At 40.9% G+C, this 22,621-nt stretch overlaps 1 protein-coding gene across 1 annotated transcript in view; it reads left to right on the top strand.

The window, feature by feature from the left end:
- The window catches only part of tnk1 (tyrosine kinase non receptor 1), a 50,532-nt gene that overhangs the window by 9,101 nt on the left and 18,810 nt on the right, over nucleotides 1-22,621 (top strand). The window contains exons 2-6 of the mRNA XM_062983927.1: nucleotides 9,251-9,423; nucleotides 9,652-9,725; nucleotides 12,873-13,076; nucleotides 13,960-14,112; nucleotides 16,207-16,475. Of these exons, the coding sequence (XP_062839997.1) occupies nucleotides 9,261-9,423; nucleotides 9,652-9,725; nucleotides 12,873-13,076; nucleotides 13,960-14,112; nucleotides 16,207-16,475 (863 nt within the window). The 5' untranslated portion in view covers nucleotides 9,251-9,260. The remainder of the gene's footprint in view (nucleotides 1-9,250; nucleotides 9,424-9,651; nucleotides 9,726-12,872; nucleotides 13,077-13,959; nucleotides 14,113-16,206; nucleotides 16,476-22,621) is intronic.

Here is a 22,621-nt window from a genome sequence, read left to right as displayed (position 1 = left end):
GTCCAAATGGCAGGGATATATGCAACCTGTATAGTATTCTGGCCTCTCCCTAAAATGCGTATTATTGACTTCTGTCTTGAGTATCTTGTCAATATTTGCTCTCGGTTTGGACTTTCCTCTCTGTGCCAAAGGGCCAGGTCGGGGCGGCATGTTTTGCATTTCGGTGTGTCTACACTGTCGAATAAACGCAGTTTAATACCACTTTCATTCCCAATTTGGGGTTGTAGTTTTTTCACACAGTCTCCCAGTGCTGACTGACTCCATAACATTCAGCCGTTCGTGGAGTTAGACTGCATTTGTTGGAGTTGAAGCTTTCTCAACGAAGTAAGAAGGTGTTAATTGGAGTTCGAAGGGGACCCTGAAGGTCATCTAGACCAGTCCCATTCTGCCACTGAAGGCAAAAGGATTTTCCCTTCTCAAAACAGGAAAGCATTAATTCAAAAATAAATATAAAGGGTCCCCAAAGGTCATCTAGACCATCCCGGTTCTTTCATTGAAGCCAAACCAAGGGGATTCTGCCTTCTCTAAACAAGAAGGCATTAATTCGACATTAAGTGGTCAGAAAGGACCACCAAAGGTCATCTAGACCAGGGTTCCCCAAACTAAGGCCCGTGGGCTGTATGCGGCGCTCCAAGGTCATTGACCTGACCCCTGTCCTAAACTTTAGACCCAGGGTTGACCTAAATCTACCTTGTTTTTGGAGGTCTCTTTGCTTACCTATGGTATTATGAGACCATCTAGATGGTCTTTGGAGGTCTCTTTGCTTACCTATGGTCTTATGAGATCATCTAGATGGTCTTTGTAGTTCTCTTTGCTTAGCTATGGCCTTATGAGATCATCTAGATGGCTTTTGGAGGTTTCTTTGCTTACCTATGGTCTTATGAGACCATCTAGATGGTCTTTGTAGGTCCCTTTGCTTAGCTATGGCCTTATGAGACCATCTAGATGGCCTTTTGGAGGTCACTTTCCTTACCTATGGTCCTATGAGACCATCTCGATGGCCTTTGAGGGGCCCTTTCCTTACCTATGGTTTTATAAGATTATCTAGATGATCTTTGGGGGCCCCTTTCCTTACCTATGGTCTTATGAAACCATCTGAATGGTCTTTGAGGGTCCCTTTCCTTATCTATGGTCTTCTGATGGCCTGATGAGATCATCCAGATGGTCTTTGACGGTCCCTTTCCTTACTGATGGTCTTATGAGACCATCTAGATGATCTTTGGAGGTCTCTTTGCTTACCTATGGTTTTATGAGATCGTCTAGATCAGGGGTCCCCAAACTAAGGCCCCCCCAAGGTCAATGACCTGGCCTCTGTCCTAAACTTTAGACTTAGGGTTGACCTAAGTCTGAAATGACTTGAAGGCACACAACAACAATCCTAATTTTGGACTGTTTCATCCTAGTCCGGCCCCCTAACAGACTGTCAATCGGCCCTCCACTTAAACAGTTTGAGGACCCCTGATCTAGACCAACCTCATTCTGCCACCTAACCCATTAAACCCAGGGATTCAAAAGGTCATCTCGATCCATCGAACCCAGGATTTTGCCATCTCAAATCCAGAAGAAGTCATGAATTGGAGTTGGAGGGTCATCTAGACAACCCCATTGTGGTAATGAACCCAAGCCAAGAGGATTTTGCCTTCTGTGGACAGAGAGAAGGGGCTTCTAGGTAGAGAAGAGAATAATCCATTTGTGTATTGCGTCAAGACGGGAAGAAGGGATGCTTTCCCAGTGGAATTATGACCGGCCTGCCCTGGAAGCCGAGGGCCAAAGTGTGGCAAAGGCCTCTGGCATTTCAGGCTGAGATGATGTGTCCGGCGCCTCCTTGTCCCCAAGCACTGCCAGTCTCCAAGGGCTGCTCCAGGGACGGCCCTGCGGTGGAGGCGCATGGCAGGTATCGGTCTGGGTGAGGTCCAACCGGGAGGTTCATTAAGCCCAGCTCCGGGCCCTTTCTCATCATGCGCCAGCCAGGTTTGCGCCACCCCTGCGAGGCCTGCTCGACTCCACTGGGGAGCCGGGCAGAAATGAGTCACACGGCAACGATAGCATTGTAGGGTTGCCTTTCTACATTGGCCACCCAATGTAGAAAGTGTAACTGGGGGCGTCTACGTTGTAGAGTTAATGCAGTTTCGACCCCACTTGAACTTCCGTGGCTCAATGCTGTGGAATCCTGGTAATGGTTTTAGGGTTATAGGCTTTTAGGGTTTTGGGGTTTTACTGTTTTAGGGTTTTTTGGGTTTTAGAGTTTTAAGGTTTTAGGGTTTTAAGGATTTAGGGTTTTAAGGATTTAGGGTTTTAGGGTTTTAAGGATTTAGGGTTTTAGGGTTATAGGGTTTTGGGGGTTTGGGGTTTTAGGGTTTTATGGTTTTAGGGTTTTACGGTTTTAGGGTTTTACGGTTTTAGGGTTTTTTGGGTTTTAAGGATTTAGGGTTTTAGGGTTTTGGGGTTTTAGGGTTTTATGGTTTTAGGGGTTTTTTGGGTTTTAGGGTTTTAAGTATTTAGGGTTTTACGGTTTTAGGGTTTTTTGGGTTTTAAGTATTTAGGGTTTTAGGGTTTTAAGGATTTAGGGTTTAGGGTTTTATTTAGGGTTTTACGGTTTTGGGGTTTTTTTGGGTTTTAGGTTTTTAAGGTTTTAAGGTTTTAGGGTTTTATTTATGGTTTTAGGGTTTTACAGTTTAGGGGATTAGGGTTTTAGGGTTTTACAGTTTTAGGGGTTTTTGGGTTTTTAGTTTTTTAAGGTTTAATAATGTGAAGTCCAGCATATATATCTCATTTGCTGTGTCATACTAAATAACAACAACAACAACAACAACAACAGCAACAGCAACAGCTCAATGCTATGGGATCCTGGGAGTTGTAGTTTGGTGAGGCCCTCTATCTGTTCTGTCCAGGGATGTTTTCATGATGGATTCCTTGCATTGGTGAAGGGTGGACTACATGACCTCAGGAGGGCCCTTCCAACTATTTCCTTGGGTCTGTGGGTTCATCTGTGTGCATTACATTTGATGGCACATTCATTAGACTCGAGTCAATACTGTAATGATGACCTCCAGGCCCTGAATTAATTAGGTCTATGGGAAACAAAAATGAATATATGAATACATAAAGGTATCTCTATGAAATCAGATTTCCAAAGCCCTTCTGGTCCCGATCATTTTGGAAAAGAGAGGCTCAGCCTATATCAGATTGTAATGCCTGACTCTCTTATGGCTCCAGGCCTGGAAACCCCTGGCTGTGTCTCTCCGAAATCCGCGCTGCTTTCTCATCTCTTGCTCACCGAAAGAAACCGGTTGATCTGGAATATTTTCTTTGGGCAGGAAAGTTGACTTCTCCCTCCTTCTGCCCTCATTTTATTGGGTTTCTTAGCTTTGGATGCACATTAATCTGACTTCAGTAAAAGGTCAAGCAGAAGAAAGACAGGTGCACTCCTGATATACGTGGGAATACAGTTCCCATCATCCCCATGTTGCTAGCAATTGTAACTGATAAAAACAGGGGCAATGCAAGGAGTTCCAATGGAAAGCTTGTGTTCTTGCATTGAACCAGAATTTGACATGACTGTAGTGATTAACATGAAGATGAATTCTCATTGCTTTTTGCAATGTAAACAATTATTATTATTATTGTTATTATCCCATTCTTATCTATTGACTGAGACCCAAAGTAGCTCCCACTAAGAAAGAAAAATACTATTTAATATCTACATAACAAAATAGGGTGCATTGGTTGCTACTTTTCAACCTTAAATTGGTATTATTATTATTATTATTATTATTATTATTATTATTATTATTATTTATGACTACTATTATTAACATTATTGCAGTCATACCTCACTTTTATTTCATGATTCAGACCCAGAGTGACACTTATTAGGAAAGAAAAATACAATTTAATTTCTACATAACAAAATAGGTTGCATTAGTTGCTACTTTTCAAGCTTGAATTGTTATTATTATTATGATTGTTGTTGTTGTTGTTGTTATGACGACTACTATTATTAACATTATTGTAGTCATACCTCACTTTTATTTCATGATTCAGACCCAAATGGCACCCATTAGGAAAGAAAAATACAATTTAATATCTACATAACATAAGGAATGCTGTGGATGGAGCATATCTGGATTTCAGGAAGGCCTTCCTTTGACAAGGTCCCCCATGACCTTCTGGCAAGGAAATTACCGTATATACTCGAGTATAAGCCGACCCGAATATAAGCCGAGACACCTAATTTTACCCAAAAAAAACCTGGGAAAACATTGACTCCAGTATAAGCCAAGGGTGGTCAATTTCAGAAATAAAAATAGATACCAATAAAATTACATTAATTGCGGCATCTGTAGGTTAAATGTTTTGGAATATTTACATCAAGCTCAAATTTAAGATAAGACTGTCCAACTCGGATCAAATCATGATTCTCATCTTCTTCAATGTAAATGTGCTTATAGATCCTTTTAATAATAATAGAGTACAATAATATATGTAATAATAATAATAAATACAGGAAAATAATACATGTAATACATGTAATAATAAATAGAGTAAAATAATAAATGCAATAATAATAATATCAGAGTGAAATAATAAATATTTTAATAATAATAAAAATAGAGTCAGATAATTGTAATAGTAGCAACAATAATAGAGAAAAATAATAAATGTAATAATACCAATGATAATAGAGAAAAATAATAAATGTACCATATATTCTCGAGTGTAAACTGACCCAAATATAAGCCAACCAGGACCCTCACCCAAGTATAAGCCGAGGGGGGCTTTTTCAGTCTTAAAAAAAGGGCTGAAAAACTAGGCTTATACTCGAATGTATACAGTACTTAAAAATTGCTTAAAAGTTTATTTTCAAGAGTTACATTAGGATGTTATTAATTATCCCAGCCAGGCAACTTTGTTCCATTTTCTTATGTTGCTTCCACAATGCTACTTTAAGAATAATAGTTAAATATATCAAGAAGATATTATTTGTTACATCAGCAAAGCAAATGCATTCCGGCTTTTTATGTTTATGGAAATGAGCATTAATTAGAAGTCATTTGTTTCACGACATTCCTCTGTTACTTTTGAAGCAGAATTCCAAAAATAGCCTTGACATGTAACTAGATGGTATTTAATAGTGCTAACCAGGAAATAACATTCCAGTTTATTACATTGCTTTCAGGTTATTATTAAACTTATTGGCACCTTGCTTTTTAAACCAGACCTGGGATTTAAAGCGGCTCGCAGTCTTAAAAAAAATCTAGAAAATATAAATATTAAAATAGAATTAAGTATTAGAATTATAATATATCATAATATATCATAATATATCATAATTATTAGACAAGTAAAAAGAAGTGCGTCTTTGATATATTGCATTATATACAATAGCAGAGTAAAATGGCAAAAGCAAAGCTTTCTTTTAGGGATGTTACTGTTGAAAAGATGGCTCAAGCAAGTGAGCCAAGCTGCGTATGGAGTGAGAGAAGCCCAAATGGAGACAGAACCTCCAGCTGGAGTCTATGAGTGCATCTACACTGCAGAATTAGCTCAGTTTGGCACCAGGATAACTGCCATGGCTCCTTGCTATGGGCTGCTGGGAGTTGTAGTTTGACAAGGCCATTAACTTACTCCGTCTCACCAAATGACAGCTCTTGCAGATCCTTAGCATGGAGCCATGGCAGTTAACCTAGTTCCAAACTGAGCTAATTCTGCAATGTAGATGCACTTATAGATTCCAGCAGGATTTTCAGCATCAGGTTAATGGCCACTAAAACTCCCAGGATCCCATAGCAGTTCAAGCAGTGTCAAACTGCATTAATCCTACAGTGTAGATGCATGTGATATCAGCTGGAAGGAAGTGTCATGTATTTTTCTTTACACAGAGAAGAGGATGGTGATGATTGGTGCAATTTTTTTTATTTTTTTAGTGTGTATAGGAGGTTTCTAATAATAATACAATAATAATAATAATAATAATAATAATAATAATAATAATAATAAGAAGAAGAAGAAGAAGAAGAAGAAGAAGAAGCCATCAGAACAAATGCAATCAAGGCCAAGATCGAAAAATCAGCTGATGACCCAAAATGCAGACTGTGCAAGGAAACCGATGAAACCATTGATCATATCCTCAGCTGCTGTAAGAAAATTGCACAGACAGACTACAAACAGAGGCACAATTATGTGGCCCAAATGATTCATTGGAACTTATGCCTCAAGTACCACCTCCCAGCAGCAAAGAACTGGTGGGATCACAAACCTGCAAAAGTATTGGAAAATGAGCACGCAAAGATACTGTGGGACTTCCGAATCCAGACTGACAAAGGTCTGGAACACAACACACCAGACATCACAGTTGTGGAAAAGAAAAAGGTTTGGATCATTGATGTTGCCATCCCAGGTGACAGTCGCATTGATGAAAAACAACAGGAAAAACTCAGCCGCTATCAGGACCTCAAGATTGAACTGCAAAGACTCTGGCAGAAACCAGTGCAGGTGGTCCCAGTGGTGATGGGCACACTGGGTACCGTGCCAAAAGATCTCAGCCGGCATTTGGAAACAATAGACATTGACAAAATTACGATCTGCCAACTGCAAAAGGCCACCCTGCTGCGATCTGCACGCATCATCCGAAAATACATCACACAGTCCTAGACACTTGGGAAGTGTTCGACTTGTGATTTTGTGAAACGAAATCCAGCATGTCTATCTTGTTTGCTGTGTCATACAACGTCGTTGTGTCAATAATAATAATAATAATAACAACAACAACAACTTTATTTTTGTATCCTGCCCCATCTCCCCGAGGGGACTCCGGGCGGCTTAAATGGGGACCAAGCCCAACACTATACAATACAATAAAACAAACAATATAAAATGCATTTCAATCAGAACAATTTAAAACATCAGTGACTATAAAACACAACATAAATAATAAATAAATAAACCTTTTAATTGATAAGATTTACTACAGCTGGTAGTTTAACTTGCTGTGCTAAAACCCAGTCCTTGCTAAAGCTTTAATAATAATAATAATAATAATAATAATAATAATAATAATAATAATGCTTGGGAAGTGTTCGACGTGTGATTTTGTGATATGAAATCCAGCATGTCTATCTTGTTTGCTGTGACATACAATAAAATAATAATTTTGACAACTGCAAAAGGCCACCCTACTGTGATCTGCACGCATCATCCGAAAATACATCACACGGTCCTAGACACTTGGGAAGTGTTCGACTTGTGATTTTGTGATACGAAATCCAGCATATCTATCTTTTTGCTGTATCATAAAATAATAATAATAATAATAATAATAATAATAATAATAATAATAAACTAAGCTGTTGTGAATATTTTTAGCAGTCCTGAAATACAACTACAGTAGTCTCACTTATCCAACATAAACGGGCCGGCAGAACGTTGGATAATCAAATATGTTGGATAATAAGGAGAGATTAAGGAAAAGCCTATTAAACATTAAATTAGGTTATGATTTTACAAATTAAGCAACAAAACATCATGTTATACAACACAATTGACAGAAAAAGTATTTCAATACAAAATAATGCTATGTAGCAATTACTGTATTTACGAATTTAGCACCAAAAAATCACGATTTATTGAAAACAACAACTAGAAAAATGCGTTGGATAATCCAGAATGTTGGATAAACAAGTGTTGGATAAGTGAGACTCTACTGTAATAATAATAATAATCATCATCATCATCATCATCTAAGCTGTTGTGAGCATTTTTAGCAGTCCTGAAATACAACTACATACAGAAGAACAAATAAAATCTGGACAGTATGCAGGGAAGTGGGGCACTTTAAGTGATACCCCAAAATCCCATATAATAATAGCATTTTTTATTATAATACCGTGTTTCCCCGAAAATAAGACAGTGCCTTATATTAATTTTTGCTCCCAAAGATGCTCTAGGTCTTATATTCGGGGGATGTCTTATTTTTCCATGAAGAAGAATTCACATTTATTGTTGAACAAAAAGTTGAATATTTATTATATACTGTCCAGTAGTTGTCATCACAAACCAGCATAACCAGACAAACTGTGAATCCTATCAAGAATTTTTTTGTTACTACCATTATTTCCATGTACAATACTCTATGGTACGTACATTGACCGATCCTGCATGCTCTGGTGTTCTGTTTGACGGGCATAATTCCAAACAAAAACTTCACTAGGTCTTACTTTCAGGGGAGGCCTTATATTTAGCAATTCAGCAAAACCTCTACTAGGTCTTATTTTCTGGGGATGTCCTATTTTAGGGGAAACAGGGTAACAAGACTCAATTTCTTTATTATACATAGGAGAATAATAATAATAATAATAATAATAATAATAATAATAATAATAATAATAATAATAATTGAAGGAAAATCTGATAAAGAGAAGACCTGGCTGTGGCTCACGAATGGGACCCTGAAGAAGGAGACAGAAGGCCTGATCCTTGCAGCCCAGGAGCAAGACATCAGGACAAAGGCCATTCAGGCCAAGATCGAAAAATCAGCTGATGACCCAAAGTGCAGACTGTGCAAGGAAACCAACGAAACCATTGATCATATCCTCAGCTGCTGTAAGAAAATTGCACAGACAGACTACAAACAGAGGCACAACTATGCGGCCCAAATGATTCATTGGAACCTATGCCTCAAGTATCACCTCCCTGCAGTTAAGAACTGGTGGGATCACAAACCTGCAAAGGTTGTGGAAAATGAACACGCAAAGATACTGTGGGACTTCCGAATCCAGACTGACAAAGTTCTGGAACACAACACACCAGACATCACAGTTGTGGAAAAGAACAAGGTTTGGATCATTGATGTTGCCATCCCAGGTGACAGTCGCATTGAAGAAAAACAACAGGAAAAACTCAGCCGCTATCAGGACCTCAAGATTGAACTTCAAAGACTCTGGCAGAAACCAGTGCAGGTGGTCCCGGTGGTGATGGGCACACTGGGTGCCGTGCCAAAAGATCTCAGCCGGCATTTGGAAACAATAGACATTGACAAAATTACGATCTGCCAACTGCAAAAGGCCACCTTACTGGGATCTGCACGCATCATCCGAAAATACATCACACAGTCCTAGACACTTGGGAAGTGTTCGACTTGGGATTTTGTTAAACGAAATCCAGCATGTCTATCTTGTTTGCTGTGTCATGCAACGTCGTTGTGTCAATAATAATAATAATAATAATAATTTCCATTTTTTCCTCCCTCCAGGAGTGCCCGGATGGCACCTGACGATGGCACCGAATGGCTTCTCCAGCTCTTAACCGAGATCCAATTGGAGCAGTTCTATAGCAGGATACGAGATGAACTACACGTCACTCGGCCGGGACATTTCGACTATGTCAAGCCCTCCGACCTAGAGCGCATTGGCATGGGGCGGCCAGGTAAAGCACCTTTGGCAACATCCCAATGCAATTCCAAGGATATGAAGTGCCAAAGCAGGCATGGGCCAACTTGGGCCCTCCAGGTGTTTTGGACTACAACTCCCACCATTCCTAACAGCCGGTAGGCTGTTAGGAATGGTGGGAATTGTAGTCCAAAACACCTGGAGGGCCCAAGTTGGCCCATGCCTGCCTTAAACTATGTTTTACTAATAATATATTTTCTTTCAGGACAGAGACGGTTGGAGGATGCCTTAAAGCGCAGGAGGCCCCAAGGCCAGCGCCCCATGTCCTGGGTCTATAAGGTATTTTTCCCTATCTAAAAAAATTTCTCGTTTTGCAAAATTATGTCCATCAATCATAAAACTTATTTAGCCTTCCAAAACCCATTGCAATCTAGGGCCTTCTGGAAAATATAGTCTGTAAGAAGAGTCCCCTGTTCCAAAACTCTATTTGTGCATCTATACTATAGAATGAATGCAGTTTGACCCCACTTTAGATGCCGAAACAACAATGACATGGAACCATGAGCGTTGCAGTATTGCAAGGTCTTCATCCTGTGGTTTTTGACTTTGAGTATGTTGTAATGGTTTTAACTGGGGATTTTTAAATACTCCTTATATTTCATCCTGTCGTAATGTTTGCATATTGCTATATTTTAAATTGTGTTATCGAAGGCTTTCCTGGCCAGAATCATTGGGTTGCTGTGAGATTCCCAGGCTGTCTGGCCATGTTCCAGAAGCATTCTCTCCTGACGTTTCACCCACATCTATGGCAGGCATCCTCAGAGGTTGTGAGGCAAGTGGGTATGTGTATATATACACATACACACACACACACACACAGTATGTATGTATGTATATGTATGTGTGTGTGTGTATATATATATGTATAAATACACACACACACATATATATATATATACACACACACAAACACACAGTATACACACACACACACACACACACACACGTAGAGTAGAGTCTCACTTATCCAAGCTAAACGGGCTGGCAGAACATTGGATAAGCAAATATGTTGGATAATAAGGAGAGATTAAGGAAAAGCCTATTACACATCAAATTAGGTTATGATTTTACAAATTAAGCACCAAAACATCATGTTATACAACAAGTTTGGCAGAAAAAGTAGTTCAATACGCAGTAATGCTATGTAGTAATTACTGTATTTACGAATTTAGCACCAAAATATCACGATATATTGAAAACATTGACTACAAAAATGCGTTGGATAATCCAGAACGTTGGATAAGCGAATGTTGGATAAGTGAGACTCTACTCTATGTTGCAAAGGTTTTAACTGGGAATTTTTTTTAATACAGTTTATATTTAATCCTGTTGTAATGTTTCATATTAATATAACATATTTCAAACTGTAGGCTGATCCTTTTATGTTAAGCCACTTTTGAGTCTCCTTTGGGAGAGATAAAGCAAGGTATAAATAAATATTGTAATAATCATCATCATCATCATCATCATCATCCTTCTCATCCAAAGAGTGCTGGTGCCTCACTAAACTACAAATCCCAGTATCCTATAGCATTTGAGCCGCAGCAGTTGAAGCATGGTCACGCTGCATAAATTCTATATCAAATTGAATGCTGCCCGGGGGATGCTGGGAGAAGTAGTAATAATTTTAAAAGGCTTATTTCCCTAGACTCTTGACCAAGCCTATATCCAAGGGGATGGTTTAGGGGTGCAAACCATTCCAGAAAATTTTCAGCTCAAAAAAACCCTGGTTTACTCATGAATTTTAACTGGTTAACCCAATCCCCATTCTAAGTCTATGAGAGGTAAGAATTAAGAGTCCCTCCAGAAGCACGATCTCAACCAAATTTGGATTATTCACAACTCAACCCAATTTGGATTATTCACAGGATCATTTACCTACCTTCCTACCAATTTACATTGCAATAGCTGCAATAGCTGACATAGTGGAAGCGACCAAGTTGGTTTACCCACAACCACAGGCAAAGCCTAAGGCACGGGACGGATTTGACCTGGATTGCAGGTGGAAATGGATTGCAGGTGGAAACCAGTCTGCCACTGGTTCATTTAATCTAGCATTTCTCAACCCTAGGGGTCGGGACCCCTGGGGGTGGTCACAAATGGGATTTCAGAGGGGTCGCCAAAGACTATCAAAAAACATTTATTTCTGATGGTCTTGGGAACCCAAATCCCTCTGTTCAACAGTGGAACTCTCTGTCTTCGAGTCTGGTGGAAGCTGTGTTGTCGAAGGCTTTCATGGCCGGGATCACAGGGTTGTTGTATGTTTTCCGGGCTGTATGGCCATGTTCCAGAAGCACTCTCTCCTGACATTTCACCCACATCTATGGCAGGCATCCTCAGAGGTTGTGAGGTATGGAGAAACTAAGCAAGGAAGGTTAATATATATCTGTGGAGAGTCCTGGGTGAGAGAAGAACTCTTCTCAGTTGGAGGCCTGTATGAGTGTTGTAGTTAGTCACCTTAATTAGCATTGAATAGCTTCATCTCCTGCCTTCTTCCTGCCTGGGGGCATCCTTTGTTCAGAGTCGTTAGCTGCCCCTGGTTGATTCATGTCTGGAACTCCTCTGTTTTCAGAGTGTTGCTTCTTATTTACTGTTCTGATTTTTGAGTTTTTTAATACTGGGAGCCAGATTTTGTTCATTTTCATGGTTTCCTCCTTTCTGTTGAAGTTGTCCCTCTGAGGATGCCTGCCATAGATGTGGGTGAAACATCAGGAGAGACTACTTCTGGAACATGGCCAGACAGCCCAGAAAATATACAACAACCCTCTGGTGGAAGCTCCTTCTTTGGAAGCAGGGGTTAGATGGCCATCTGCTGGGGGTGCTTTGATTGTGCTTTTCTTTCCTGGTGGAAAGGGGTTGGACTGGATGGCCCTTGGGGTCTCTTCCAACCCTATGATTCTATAGGTAAAGGTAAAGGTTTCCCCTGATGTTAGATCCAGTCATGTCCGACTCTGGGGGTTGGTGCTCATCTCCATTTCTAAGCCGAAGAGCCGGCATTGCCCGTAGACACCTCCAAGGTCATGTGGCCATAGGCATGACTGCATGGAGTGCTGTTACCTTCCCGCCGGAGCGGTACCTATTGATCTACTCAGATTTGCATGTTTTCAAAATGCTAGGTTGGCAGGAGCTGGGGCTAACAGTGGGCGCTCATTCCGCTCCCGGGATTTGAACCTGGGACCTTTTGGTCTGCAAGTTCAGCAGCTTAGTGCTTTAACACACTGTGCCACCAGGGGCCCCACATGATTCTATAAGTGGAAGAAAACTGCATTTATTTTACAGTGTAGATGCACCCTAAAAAAGAACAGAGTTCCTCTAACTTCTCATTCTATGTTTATTCTTGTTGCCTGGCAGATTAGCATTGGACTAGATGTCCTCTAGGGCTCCCCTCCAACTCTGCGAATGCTTTCCTCTTCTCGTTCCCTGCAGATGTTCACCGGAGGACGGAGTCCGGAGCAGGAAGACACCCCGAACCCCACTCCGCCAGCGGCGGGTCCGGTGCCCAGAGTGGATGCCGAGGCCTCTTTGAAATGCTTGATCAGTGAGTGGGACCTGCGGTTGCGTGAACGTCTGGGCGATGGATGCTTCGGGGTCGTGCACCGGGCCGAATGGACCGCCCCGGGAGGAGGCATCGTAAGTGCTCCAGAGACTGCAACTCCCATGATGAAGTGATATCAAACTCTGTCCATTCTATAGGGCAGGAGCAAGATCTTTGGGTTGCAGAGTAGAGACAGGTTAGCCTTGAATGATTCTTGGGGTGCATCTTCCCCAGGCATGAGCCAACTTGGGACCTCCGGGTGTTTTGGACTCCAACTCCCACCATTCCTAACAGCCTCAGGCCCTTTCCTTTTGCCCCTCAGCTGCTTAAGCGGCCGAGGGGCAAAAGGAAGGGGCCTGAGGCTGTTAGGAATGGAAGGAGTTGAAGTCCAAAGCACCATGGTTTACACCAGGAAATATAATCCGATAATGGGACACACTTTACATGGACTTCACATAAGATCTATTCTTGGACCCTTTCCTCCAAAATGCTGCAGGAACTTCCAGAACATGTGGGAAGCTGCCTTTTTTGGATTGCAACTCCCATAATCCCCCAAACTTGTTATACTGGGAGTGGCTGTCCAAAAAAGAAGACCCATCCCCAAGTCCAGAAAGACCAGTAAAGAATATTAGGTTTTATTTCAGCTGCCCAAACCACCTATTCCTTGCCTAAGGAACACTCTGAAGTACATAAGGCCCCCATAGATGCATGGATGATGGCGCATGGGTGCCTGGATGATGGCGCATGGGTGCATGGATGATGGCGCATGGGTGCATGGACGATGGCGCATGGGTGCATGGATGATGGCGCATGGGTGCATGGACGATGGCGCATGGGTGCATGGATGATGGCGCATTGATGCATGGATGATGGCATATGGATGCATGGATGATGGCACATGGATGCATGGATGATGTTTCCTAGTAAAGCCTTGCAATGGCACAAGAAGGCCCTGCCTTGATGTCTTTCCTTCCCCAGATCCCGGTTGCTGTGAAAACGCTCCGCTCCGACGTCTCCGCCGATCCGGGGGCCCTGATCGACTTCCTCAACGAAGTCAACGCCATGTGCTGCCTGCACCACCCCAACCTCATCCGCCTCCATGGGGTGGTCCTCACCCAGCCCCTCAAAATGGTAAGCCTCTAGGACAGGCATGGGCCAACTTGGGCCCTCCAGGTGTTTTGGACTTCAACTCCCACCATTCCTAACAGCCTACAGGCTGTTAGGAATGGTTGGAGTTGAAGTCCAAAACACCTGGAGGGCCCAAGTTGGCCCATGCCTGACCTAGGTCCTCCATTGCAACTCTACAGTCAGAATCTACCTAGAGGTTCATGCAGAGGATACTATATGTGTGTGTATGTGTATATGTGGGGCATAGCCTGAGTAACCAAAGCACTATATCCCCACCAGGTTCTGTTATATCAGAGACTCCATCAGGGCTCTCTTAATGCTCAAATTATTGTGGGAATAAAATCCAAATGCTGCTGCTAATAATAATAATAATAATAATAATAATAATAATAATAATAATAATGACTGACAGGGGATTAAATTAGCTCTGAACCATCCTGATTTACTGGTGAGTCAGGCCTCTCACCAATCCATCTTCTGTCAGACCACTTAAGCATCTGGCTACAAGCAGCACTGACAAACGACACCACAGTTGTAATTCAGCTGATCCCAGCAGTTCTAAGGCTTTATTATATACAAACTATATACAACTACAAAGTCCATCACTCATAGGACCCATGCTTTCCCAAGCAAGGCAAAGCATGTCCTCTCTCTTTGCGAAGAATATCTGCCAGCAACTCCCACATTCCATAGTCCTGTCCGCACTTCTGAGACCGGAAGGCTTGACCTATTGGCTAGGCAGGCTATCACCATTAACCCGTATGCTGCTGGAAAGCATGCTGGAACACACAGTTGCAAATACCAACAGCAAAAACACTTGATTCAACATTTCACCCTTACACCAAAATACACCAAAAATAACAACAACAACAACAACTTTATTTTTCTATCTCGCCTTCATCTCCCCGTGGGGACTTGGGGAGGCTAACACAGGGCAAAGCCTGAGAACAATAAAAACAGAGTAAAGCAGGTAAACAGAATATTCCAATAAGCAAACACAGTAAAACTGGGCATGAATACCAATGCAATACAATAAGAGTAAAAACCAATTTAACAATCTGTATATTGCATATTGTTAATTTGGTTAACTGTTTTTAACTGCTTATGTTTTATTCTTTTGTGTTGTTGTTTATTGGCATCGAATTCTGCCTGTTTTGTAAGCCGCTCTGAGTCCCTTCGGGTGAGAAGGGCGGGATAGAAACGATGGAAATAAATAAATAAACACATGAAATGATGAGATAAAAAAACACCACCAGTCTAGAGAAAGGAGTAACGTGGGAGGGCAGATTATAGCTTTATAGCTAAAGTGCAATGATGTATTCTAAGGTGCCTTTGGTCAATACCATGGTCAAGTTCATGGTCAACGCTCCCTTTGTAGCAGAAACATCACAGTGAGTTGCTTGTGTCCTGCATTTCCCACACTCAGGTTTTGTAATTTCAACAAGCTACTGTAGGTCTGTCTTCCACATGCATTGGATTGCATAGGGAAGGGTAACATCCCTTGGGTTGTTGTGGAAACAAAGCTTGGAGATACAGCTTGAGTGGAGAGCCCTTTCCCCCTGATAATAACTCTTCCAGGAATGGATTTCCCTTCTGAGGGGAAGATTCCTCTCGCTTGTTATTATCTCAGCCCTGTTCTTAACTCTGGGTTTTTTGTAAGTTGGATTTTTGTGACTTGGGGACTGCCTGTATAGGGTTCTAAGATTTCATATTTGGAGTTTTTTTAAACAAGGGCTGGATGACTATCTGTTGGGAGGTCTTTGATAGTGTCCACATGACTGCTGGAAGGGGGTTTGACCAGATGGTCTATGCCTTCCAACCATAGTTTTCTAGGATTCTATCTTTTTAAAAAACAAGGAATGGGTGGCCATCTGTTGGAAGGGCTTTGATTGTGCCTTCCTGCCTGGCATAATGAGGTTGGACTGGATGGCCTTTAGGGTTCCCTTCGAGTTATAGGTTTATTCCATCTTTTTTATACCAGAGCTGGACGGCCATCCATTAGGAGGGCTTGAATGGTGTCTATGGAATGGGCTTGGACTGGATGGCCTTTGGGAGCCCCTTCCCCCTCCATGATTCTCTCGTTTCCCCCTCCCGCAGGTGACGGAGCTGGCCCCGCTGGGCTCGCTCTACGACCGCCTCCGCCCACCCTTCCCGCTCCACCGGCTCTGGAGCTACTCCTCGCAGGTGGCCAAGGGCATGGCCTACCTGGAAGCCAAGCTCTTTGTCCACCGCGACCTGGCCGCACGGAACATCCTCCTGGCCTCCGAAGAGCAGGCCAAGATCGGGGACTTTGGCCTCATGCGGCCGCTGTCCAGCAAGAGCGACCGATACATCATGTCCGCGCACCGGCGCATCCCCTTCGCCTGGTAGGAGGACGTTATTGGCAGCGGTGGTCCCTCCGGGGGTTCTTGGGGGGTCTTTCAAACATCCCTTCCCAGTCTGTCTACACTGCAGTTTGAAACCGCTTTCACATCCATGGCTCAATGCTACAGAACCCTGGAAATTGTAGCATTAGGAGATCTCCTTGAGAAAGTGTGCTAGTGCCTCACCAAGGATGGTGTAAAGAATTTATAACGACTGCCACCAATTTGTAAAAGACTAATATCGACTAACACCAATTTGGAAAGATGCAACCACCAAAGACGCAGGGAGATGTTTACTTTTACTTTAAAGGGTAGCGTAACTTGGTTTAGAATATATGCAACAGAGGCTTAGATGTTGGAAGAACAATAACAAGTTTATTCAGGCACAGAGCTTAATGGTTACAATTATGTTTCTCACATAGAGGTATTCTTATTAACAGTTACAATACTAGAATGAGATGAATCAACTCTCTAAAGTATCACTTCTTTTACTTAAAGTAGTTAAAACTTCTTCCTTTGCTACTTTTAAACCATTACTTCAATGGATCTTTGTGAGTCCAGCTAGGATTGGTTCCCAAAGTCTGAAACTTGGACTATCCAGTGACTTCAAACCACAGTCACCCCTGTGATATACTATCACAGATTCTCTGTGCCTTTCCAGGACACAGACTACATTAAATAAGTCACCAAACTTACTTAAAACTGACTCAAAATGAACAATTGAGTCTCCTTGATCCCATCAACCTGGAATCAATCTTCCCTGTGCCTCATCAGAGCACAGACTGGCTTTCTTTTTTTAAACTCTGCACTTCTTCAACGAAACGGCAGTTGGCTCCACCTACTTCTCCATGGCAACCAGCTTCTGAGTGCTGGGATGCAATAACTGTAAAACTTACCCTTTTAAAACATTAACACACAATTAAACATAACATCTGTAAACCAAAATTTGTATTTCATTACAGATGGAGACTGGGAAATAAGAATATTACAATATATAAATATAGTTCAATATGGTAATTTATTTCCAGTATTGTACTATGCTAATAATATAATATTGTATGTAAATTTAATTTGTAAGCCGCTCTGAGTCCCCTTCGGGGTGAGAAGGGCGGGATATAAATGTATTAAATAAATACATAAATAAAAGTGGTGTTAAACTGCATCAATCCAACAGTGTAGATGCACTAGATCTGAACATTAGATTCAGAAAAGTAATGGATTTGCCTTCTTTGGAGGCCATCAAACAGGGATTGGAGGGAGATATTTCAACAGTGCTTTAGTTGGGTATTCTTGCATGACAGAATGGGGTTGGACTAGATGACCCTTGGGGGTCTCTTCCAACTTGAGTCTATGATATATCTATATCTATCTATTTCTATCTATCTACAGACTTATCTATTTATGGGGGTTGGACTGGATGACCCTTGGGGGTCCCTTCCAACTTGAATCTATGATATATCTATTTATATCTATCTACAGACCTATTTCTGGGGGTTGGACTAGATGACCCTTGGGGGTGTCTTCCAACTTGATTCTATATCTATCTCTATCTATCTATTTCTATCTATCTACAGACCTATCTATGGGGGTTGGACTGGATGACCCTTGGGGGTCTCTTCCAACTTGATTCTATGATACAATAATAATAATAATAATAATAATAATAATAATAATAATAATAATAATCTTTATTTATACCCCGCCACCATCTCCCCAACGGAGACTCGGGGCGGCTCACATGGGGCAAGGCCCAACTAGCACAATTTACAAAAACAACAGCATAAATACATTAAACAATATACAAAAAATAGTAAAACACAGTAAGACAATAAAACAAGAGTTAATACAGCAGTAAATCAATCAACCACCAAGTACAATATATCTATCTCTATCTATCTATTTCGATCTATTTCTATCTATCTACAGACCTATCTATGGGGGTTAGACTGGATGACCCTTGGGGGTCTCTTCCAACTTGATTCTATGATATATATCTATATCTATCTACAGACTTATCTATTTATGCGGGTTGTACTGGATGACCCTTGAGGGTCTCTTCCAATTTGAGTCTATCTATTTCTATCTACAGACCTATCTATTTATGGGGGTTGGACTGGAGACCCTTGGGGGTCTCTTCCAACTTGAGTCTGTGATATATCTATATCTATCTACAGACTTATCTGTTTATGTGGGTTGGACTGGATGACCCTTGGGGGTCTCTCCCAATTTGAGTCTATGTTATATCTATTTATATCTATCTACAGACCTATTTATGGCGGTTGGACTGGATGACCCTTGGGGGTCTCTTCCAACTTCATTCTATGATATATATTTATATCTATCTACAGACTTACCTATTTATGCGGGTTGGACTGGATGACCCTTGGGGGTCTCTTCCAACTTCATTCTATGATATATATTTATATCTATCTACAGACTTACCTATTTATGCGGGTTGGACTGGATGACCCTTGGGGGTCTCTTCCAACTTGAGTCTATGATATATCTATCTCTATCTATGTATCTACAGACCTATCTATTTATGGGGGTTGGACTGGATGACCCTTGGAGGTCCCCTTCCAACTCTAAGATTAAATGGTTCCATGCTTCCACCTATTACTTTTGCAAATAAATTATAACAAAGCCAATTCATAACAAACCTAAGACCCTCTGCAAGATTTCTCCCACTGAGTTAATCCCAAAATAATCCATAAAGTAGCTGCATATATTATTATTTAAGACCCTGGGGGAGAAAAGGGAAGCCATGGCTTCCCAGGATAATCGTGGCTCTTTCTCCAGGTGGCTGATTGGAAAAGCATGGTGTCTGCATAGGATCAAGGTGTGCTTAGAAAGAGATGCCAGCGATAAGGCTATAGGCTCCCTCTTGGCTCCTAAACCTGAGCCAAGGCTTCAGGACTGAAGTCTATTTATGTCCCTAGAATACACAAGGGGTTTATTTCACATTTGTTTCCAAGGTGACCGCACAGGGATTGTCACAAACTGGGGGAGGACTCTCACATTGCGGTTGTGTAATGAACAGTGATCCAAGAAGAAAACACACACACACACATATATATACCGTATATACTTGAGTATAAGCCGACCCAAATATAAGCCGAGGCACCTAATTTTACCACCAAAAAACTGGGAAAACATTGACTCCAGTATAAGCCGAGGGTGGTAAATTTCAGAAATAAAAATAGATACAGTAGAGTCTCACTTATCCAACATAAACGGGCCGGCAGAACGTTGGATAAGTGAATATGTTGGATAATAAGGAGGGATTAAGGAAAAGCCTATTAAACATCAAATTAGGTTATGATTTTACAAATTAAGCACCAAAACATCATGTTATACAACAAATTGGACAGAAAAAGTAGTTCAATACACAGTAATGTGATGTTGTAATTACTGTGTTTATGAATTTAGCACCAAAATATGATATATTGAAAACATTGACTACAAAAATGGCTTGGATTATCCAGAAGCTTGGATAAGCAAGGCTTGGATAACTGAGACTCTACTGTACCAATACAATTACATTAATTGAGGCATCAGTAGGTTAAATGTTTTTGAATATTTACATAGAGTTCAAATTTAAGATAAGACTGTCCAACTCTGATCAAATCATTATTCTCCTCTTCTTCAATGTAAATGTGCTTATGTAGTCTTTTAATAATACAGTAGAGTCTCACTAATCCAAGCTAAATGGGCCGGCAGAAGCTTGGATAAGCGAATATCTTGGATTATAAGGACTGATCAAGGAAAAGCCTATTAAACATCAAATTAGTTTATGATTTTACAAATTAAGCACCAAAACTTCATGTTATACAACAAATTGGACAGAAAAAGTAGTTCAATACACATTAATGTGATGTTGTAATTACTGTGTTTACGAATTTAGCACCAAAATATCACAATGCATTGGAAACATTGACTACAAAAATGGCTTGGATTATCCAGAGGCTTGGATAAGCGAGGCTTGGATAAGTGAGACTCTACTGTACCAATAAAATTACATTAATTGAGGCATCAGTAGGTTAAATGTTTTTGAATATTTACATAGAGTTCAAATTTAAGATAAGACTGTCCAACTCTGATCAAATCATTATTCTCCTCTTCTTCAATGTAAATGTGCTTATGTAGCCTTTTAATAATAATAGAGTAAAATAATACATGTAATAATAATAATAATAATAATAATAATAATAATAAAAAATACAGGAAAAGAATACATGTAATAATAATAGAGAAAAATAATAAATGCAATAATAATAATAAGATCAGAGTGAAATAATAAATGTATTATTAATAATAATAATAATAATAAAAATAGAGTAAAATAAATGTAATAGTAGCAACAATAATAGAGAAAAATAATAAATGTAATAATACCAATCATAATAGAGAAAAATAATAAATGTACCATATATTCTCGAGTATAAGCTGACCCAAATATAAGCCAGCCAGGACCCTCACCCGAGTATAAGCCGAGGGGGGCTTTTTCAGTCTTAAAAAGAGGGTTGAAAAACTAGGCTTATACTCGAGTATATACAGTATATGGCATTCCTTCATACTCCTCCCAAACCTGTGTGGCTTATGCAAGAAGGCGCTTTGCACATGCTCAGAGGTGCAATGCACACCACTCAACAGTGCTGTCTTCCTGCTTGGCAGAAGGGGGAGGGTGGACTGGATGACCTTTAGGGGTCCCTTCTATTCTTAGGATCCTATGATAGATGTGTCATAAAATATAGTATATCTATCTACCATATCTATGGTTGGATGGCCATCTGTTGGGAGGGATCAGATGATGTCTTCCTGCCTGGCAGAAGTGGGTTGGATTGGATGGCCTTTGGGGATTCCTTCTGACTCTAGTATCCTATGATAGATATAGAATATAGTGTATCAATCTATCATATCTATGACTGGATGATCTTCTGTTGGGAGGGATCAGATAATGTCTTCCTCTCTGGCAGAAGTAGGTGCGACTGGATGACCTTTGGGGACCTCTTCTGACTCATAGATATAGAATATAGTGTTATCTATCATATCTATGGCTGGATGGCCATCTGTTGGGAGAGATCCAATGATGTCTTCCTGTCTGGTAGAAGGGGGTCCCTTCTGACTACATATAGGATTCTATGATAGCTATAGTGTAGCCTGGTAAAGTCTCCTTCACGGAAGGTTTATAAACAGAAGATGGATGGCCATCTGTCAGGAGGGCTTGGGTGGTGCCTTCCTGCCTGTCAGGAGGAGATCAGACTGGATGGCCTTTGGGGGTCTCTTCCAACTTTATGATTCTATGATATATCTCTGATCTTTATACCTACCTATCTACCTTTATGATTCTATGATAGATCTAGACCTACCTACCATACCTATCTATTCTGGGGGATCAGACTGGATGCCCTTTGGGGGTCTCTTCCAACTTCATGATTTTATGATATATCTCTGATCTTTATACCTACCTACCTAACTTTATGATTCTATGATAGATCTAGATGTACCTATCGTACCTATCTATTCTAGGGGGTCAGACTGGATGGCCTTTAGGGGTCTCTTCCAACTTTATGATTCTACAATATATCTCTGATCTTTATACCTACCTATCTAATTTTATGATTCTATTATATATCTATGCCCCCCTTCCATACCTATCTATTCTAGGGGGTCAGACTGGATGGCCTTTGGGGGTCTCTTCCAATTTTATGATTCTACGATATATTTCTGATCTTTATACCTACCTATCTACCTTTATGATTCTATGATAGATCTAGACCTACCTACCGTACTTATCTATTCTAGGGGGTCAGACTGGATGGCCTTTGGGGGTCTCTTCCAACTTTATGATTCTATGATAGATCTCTGATCTTTATACCTACCTACCTAACTTTATGATTCTATGATATATCTAGACCTACCTACCGTACCTATGTATTCTAGGGGGTTGGACTGGATGGCCTTTGGGGTCCCCTCCAATTTATGTATTTATTTACAGTATTTATATTCCACCCTTCTTTCTCACCCTGAAGGGGACTCAGGGCGGATCACATTATATACATACAGGGCAAACATTCAATGCCCAGATACACATAGAACCGAGACAGAGACAGACAGACGCAGAGGCAATTTAACCTTCTCCTGAGGGG

The sequence above is a fragment of the Anolis carolinensis genome, chromosome 6, assembly GCF_035594765.1.
Source record: "Anolis carolinensis isolate JA03-04 chromosome 6, rAnoCar3.1.pri, whole genome shotgun sequence".
NCBI lineage: Eukaryota > Metazoa > Chordata > Lepidosauria > Squamata > Dactyloidae > Anolis > Anolis carolinensis.
Note: the sequence above shows the minus strand (reverse complement) of the source record. Positions and strands in the feature narration are given on the sequence as shown.